General features: G+C 63.9%; 1 protein-coding gene across 7 annotated transcripts; it reads right to left on the reverse strand.

The window, feature by feature from the left end:
- Nucleotides 1-377: 377 nt before the first annotated feature.
- TRIM35 (tripartite motif containing 35) lies at nucleotides 378-5174 on the reverse strand. 7 transcript variants are annotated; one of them, XM_075411308.1, is made up of 7 exons: nucleotides 4634-5174; nucleotides 3567-3662; nucleotides 3071-3301; nucleotides 2899-2921; nucleotides 2555-2776; nucleotides 2304-2425; nucleotides 378-1018 (listed from the first exon to the last, which is right to left on the reverse strand). In XM_075411308.1, the coding sequence occupies exons 1-7, from the start codon at nucleotides 5075-5077 to the stop codon at nucleotides 453-455; spliced, it is 1704 nt and encodes a 567-aa protein (XP_075267423.1). In that variant the 5' UTR covers nucleotides 5078-5174; the 3' UTR covers nucleotides 378-452. The 7 variants fall into 7 exon arrangements, with proteins under 7 accessions (XP_075267423.1, XP_075267414.1, XP_075267404.1 ...); XM_075411299.1 differs by having other exon boundaries at nucleotides 3071-3325; XM_075411289.1 differs by having other exon boundaries at nucleotides 3567-3689.
- Nucleotides 5175-5511: the final 337 nt, after the last annotated feature.

The following is a 5511-nucleotide window of genomic DNA, read 5'->3' on the forward strand; positions in this document are numbered from 1 at the left end:
TTTAATTAAATTACTTTATAATCACGGATGCCTGAGACCACGCTACCTAGGGACACGAATGTTTCTTTAATGGTGGGCAAAGCCCATCATCCCCTACATCTCACCACAGGGAGATCTGGAGCCCTGCAAGGTGCAGCTCTTGTACAAGCTTGGAAAGCCCCCAGATGGTTTAATTTACGATTTACAGCCCCCCCGGCAGGGAGATGCCTTTTCCCCGAAGCCTTCCCAGCTTTGATCCGTGATGGAGAGGGGCAGGAAAGGAGCCGGGGCGATTTGGGCACAGAGAGGTGCAGAGCCGTATCAGAAGAGTAGAGTTTTTATTAATAAAAAAAAGAGGCAGTACACACAAATTCTTCCCCCTCCCCTCCCCCCTTTTTTTTTATTTCTTGAAGGAAATCCAAAAAACCATCTGGAGAACCCCAAACGCAGGTGGTGGCAGGAGGTGGTGGCCGCTAGTCCGGGACGTCCTCGTGGATGCGGACCCGGAGGGGACAGATGCGGAGCGCCTTGGGCAGCGTGCCCACCGGCGTCCCCCCGACGTAGAAGTAGGGGAAGACGGTGCCGCCGAAATCCTCGTGGAAGGTGTAGATGTGGGTCTTGCGGATGGCGTCGTAGAAGGAGACCTCTCCTTCGTCACAGTCCAGCTCCACCCGGATCCGTCTCAGGTCACCCAACGCCACCTCCGAACGCGCCGTGTTGGACGCTCGGCACGACACGTCGTCCTTCCCGGGCAGGCGGTAGATGTACCAGAAGCCGGAGCGAGCATCGTGGTGGAAGGTCCAGTGGGTGTCACCGCATGGCCGGGCCACCCCCACCTGCCAGTTCGTGATGCCGCCCAGGTCCACCTCCCAGGTGTGGAAGCCGGTGGAGAAGCCGCGGGAGCCCAGGACGCAGGGAGACGAGGTGAAGCGCTCGGGGTTCGCCACCAGCTGCTTGTAGCCCCCGTTGGTGATGCTGGTGAGGTCCTCGGACACCGAGACCCAGCCCGCCGCGGAGTTGGGGTCGAAGCTGAAGGGGACTGTGGTGGGGACATGAGTGTTAGGAGCCTGGACTGCCTCAGGGGTGAGCTTATTAGTGATGGTGCCCTTGTACTGGGTGCTGGTGAGGCCCCACCTCGAGTGCTGTGTTCAGCTTTGGGCCCCTCACTCCAAGAAGGACATGGAGGGGCTGGAGCGTGTCCAGAGCAGGGCAGCGAGGCTGGGGAGGGGGCTGGAGAACAAGTCTGATGGGGAGCGGCTGAGGGAGCTGGGGCTGCTCAGGCTGGAGAAGAGGAGGCTGAGGGGGGACCTCATCGCTCTCTCCAGCTCCCTGACAGGAGGGGGGAGTGAGGGGGGGTTGGTCAATGCTCCCAGGTTGCCTCAGGAGGGGCTCAGATTGGAGGTTGGGAAAAATGTCTCTCCTGAAAGAGTGGTCAGGCCTTGGACCAGGCTGCCCAGGGCAGTGGGGGAGTCCCCATCCCTGGAGGGGTTCAAACACCGTGTGGATGTGGCACTTGGGGACAGGGTTTAGCAGGCATGGGGGTGTTGGGGTGATGGTTGGGCTTGGTGATCTCAGAGGTCTTCACCAACCTTAATGATTCTATGATCCTGTGATTATTGAGGGTCTGCAGCCCTGCCTCTACCCATCCTTTCTCTTCTGGGGACAACCCAGCTCACCATGGAAAAATGCACCCTTCAGGGTTCCCTTTTGGAGTGAAAGTGCCCCAGAGCATCCTTTACACCCTCCAACCCCCTTCCCCAGCTCCAGCAGCTGTGGCCATGGCTTCTCCACGCTCCTCTTCTCTCCGGCACCCACCACCCCTGGGGCTGCCCCTCACAGAATCCCAGCATGGCAGGGGTTGGCAGGGACCTCTGTGGGTCACCCAGCCCAACCCCCTGCCCAAGCAGGGTCACCCAGAGCAGGGGGCACAGCACCGTGGCCAGGCGGGGCTGGAATATCTCCAGAGAAGGAGACTCCACAGCCCCTCTGGGCAGCCTGGGCCAGGGCTCCGTCACCCTCAGAGGGAAGAAGTTCTTCCTCGGCTTCAGCTGGAACTTCCCAGGCTTCAGTTTGTGCCCGTTGCCCCTTGTCCTGTCGCTGGGCACCACTGCAAAGAGTCTGGCCCCGTCCTCCTGACCCCCACCCTGCAGATATTTAGAGGCATTTCGAAGGTCCCGTCGCAGCCTTCTCTTCTCCAGGCTGAACAAGCCCAGCTCCCTCTGCCTCTCCTCGGAGGAGAGATGCTCCTCACAAAGGCTGCTTTAGCCCTGGGACAACCACCCTTCAGGGGGGGACCCACGCGTCCCCCAAGCCCAGCACCTCACCTACGGTGATGATGTCCAGCATCTTCTTCCACACGTTGTACTGCAGCGAGCCCAGGTACTTGGCAACGTCGAGGAGCATCCCCGTGGACACAGGCTCCGGCTCCTCAGCCGTGCAGGCGATCCTGGGACGGAGGCAGAGGATGGAGACACGTCGAGCGTGGAGGAAGGGACCTGGCTGGGTCTCCCAGCACCCTGCGTTTTGGCAGGGGCTTCCCCACCAGCACCCATCGCCTCCCAAACCTTGCTCTCACCCCAGGAGGGTGGAGATTCGTGCCGGGAGGATCCCAATACCAAATCCTCCCACCACCGGGGTTTTAAACCTTCCCTTGAGACCCGCAACGCTGCTGCTTCGTGTCCGTGCGCGTGCCCCTGCCTGGAGGCACCCAGGGGTGCTGCCTGGCCTTGGGGACCCCCAGCACCTTCTTCTGCCGGAGCACCCGGACGCGGAGGGAGCTCTCACGACGGGAACTCGCCTGGGGCAGAGATCTCACCCCGCAGCCGGGCAGCAGACCCGGAGAAGGGGTGCAGGGGTGGCTCAGCCGCCCCAAGCACCCTGTGTCACCGAGGAGGGGACGCGGCGGGGACCGGGACCCACCTGCGCTTGCGGTTCTTGTGGCTCTGAAAGAGAAGGAGGCAGCGGGCGTCAAACCTCAGCTTGGAAGGGGTCCTGGGGTGGGGGGGGGCTTGCAAACACCCCGAGGGCTGCCCAGCACCCAAGCAGAGGCAGGAGGGTGCCACGGCGAGGGTGACACCTCGCAGGGGTTTACCATGAGGAAGGTGTAGTCATCTTCCTTGCGGTCCGACTGGAGCTGGCACGCTTCGTTGAGGAGCACCTGCTTCTCCTCCGCCAGCCGCTTCATCTTGCCCTCGACGAGGCCGTGCTTGCGCCGCGTCTCCTCCTGCAGCTGGGCCAGCAGCTCCGTCTCCTCGCTCCGCAGGAACTCGTGCAGCTTCTCGAACTCCTTCTTGATCTGAGCCTCCAGCCGCGCTGCTTCCACCTGCCCCGTGCGCGGGGACGTCACCTGGGGTCCCCCCAAAACGCGCCGTCGGAGCCCTCCGAACGGCTTCAGCGCTCAGGGACTCACCGGGCTCCCACTGGGACCACGCTGCCCTCCCAGTATCAAAGCCCCATCACCCTGGTCCTTCCTCCCCTCCCCAGCATCGCTCTCCTCGCTCCGGGATGGGTGCAGCGCTCCAACCCGGAGCCAGACGCGTTCCCACATGGGGTGTGTGCATGAGGGTGTCAGGATCAGACCCACGCACCTGGTTGTGTTTGGAGATGGACTCGTAGGAGTGATGCACGGCGCCGAAATCCAACGCTTTACGCCGCAGGGAGGTCTCCATGTTCTCCAGCTTGGCCTGCGGGGAGGAGACGCCTTCAGGACCCTACGCCCAGGGTTTCCAGTGCGGGAAGACAGAATCACAGAATCACAGCATGGTCGGGGTGGGCAGGGACCTCTGTGGGTCACCCAGCCCAACCCCCTGCCCAAGCAGGGTCACCCAGAGCAGGCTGCACAGGACCTTGTCCAGGCAGGGCTGGAATATCTCCAGAGAAGGAGACTCCACAGCCCCTCTGGGCAGCCTGGGCCAGGGCTCCGGCACCCTCAGAGGGAAGAAGTTCTTCCTCGGGTTCAGCCAGAAGAGCCCTAAACCCAAAGCAGGACGAGGTTAAGCAGGATCCTCGCTCAGTCCACCCTTCCCCTTCCCACGGCCAAGGTCTGCCAGCGCTGCAGGGGTCCGGCTCCGCGCGGGGCTGCGCAAACACGCTCACCCCCGAGCAGCGAGGCGGAGGAACTTTGCTCCTTGGTGAATCCTTCCCCCCCCCCCACAGCCCCTTCCCTGTTTTCAAGCCCCGCGACATTTGAAATCTGGCTCGTCCCCAGCGGGCTGAGTCAGGGCGGCAGCGGCTGCTTTCCGGGCTGGGAAACACGGCGGGTCCTGGCGTGATGCCCAGCTGCCGGCCGGAGCCCGTCTCCTCCTCCTCCTCTTCCTCCTCCCTGCACAGCCATGGCCCATCCTGCTCTGTGGGGCTGGGGGCTTCCTCCCCATCCCGAATCCCTCCCCGGCTGCGGGAATCATGGGACCCCCCTATCCTACACGTACTCCCAACCCCGAGGCGCTGCTGCCAGAACCAGTGCGGCCGGATCCAGCCCAACCCCGAGGAAAGGCGGGGAGCGGGCGAAGCCCTCGGCGCGTCACCCCGCTCCCCTTCACCGCGGGCCAAAGGCGTGTGCTGGCAAGTTTGCACCGAGGCGTGCTCGGGCTGCACCCCTCCAGATGTCCCTCTCCGTGCCATCGGTGTCCCCCCCTTTCCCCGCAGCGTCCCTCACCCTGAAATCCACCGCTGCCTCCTGCACCGGCCGCATCTTGTGCCCTTGGTGCTGCACGGAGCTCTGGCAGATGAAGCACGCCAGCTCCTTGTCCTCCAGGCAGAAGAGCTTGGCTTCTTCGCGATGAAGGGGACAGAGAGCGGCCGCCCGGTCCCGCTGCCGCCCTTCCTCCTTGAGGATCATCTCCACCAGGTTGTTGAGCGTGTGGTTGACGCGGAGGTCGTCGAAGGAGGAGGCCTCCTTGCAGACGGGGCACGCCTGGTGCTGGTGCTCCCAGGACCGGGTCACGCAGCCCTTGCAGAAGTTGTGGCCGCAGCGAAGAGTCACGGCTTCCCGGAAAGGTTCGTAGCAGATAGGGCACAGCAGTTCCTCCTTGAAGGTGGCCGCCGAGGACGAAGCCAAAGCCACCGAGCATCTGGCCGAGGGACCGCTTCCCTTCTTCATGGCGCTGGCGAGGGAGCGAGGGGACGGCGGGAGGTGGGAGCGGAGCTTTCCGAGAGCTCCCGTTGGAAAAACCAAGCCCCGTTCGTGATGCAACCGGTTTCCTGGTGTGACTCATCCCGCAGCTCCCTGCACCCCGCAGCTCCCTGTAACCCGCAGCTCCCTGCACCCCGCAGCTCCCTGCACCCCGCAGGTCCCTGCAACCCCGCAGCTCCCTGCACCCCGCAGGTCCCTGCAACCCCGCAGGTCCCTGCACCCCGCAGCTCCCTGCACCCCGCAGCTCCCTGTAACCCGCAGCTCCCTGCTCCCCGCAGCTCCCTGCACCCCGCAGCTCCCTCCACCCCGCAGCTCCCTGCACCCTGCAGCTCCCTGCACCCCGCAGCTCCCTGCACCCCGCAGCTCCCTGCAACCCCGCAGCTCCCTGCACCCTGCAGCTC

The sequence above is a fragment of the Opisthocomus hoazin genome, chromosome 2 (assembly GCF_030867145.1).
Source record: "Opisthocomus hoazin isolate bOpiHoa1 chromosome 2, bOpiHoa1.hap1, whole genome shotgun sequence".
NCBI lineage: Eukaryota > Metazoa > Chordata > Aves > Opisthocomiformes > Opisthocomidae > Opisthocomus > Opisthocomus hoazin.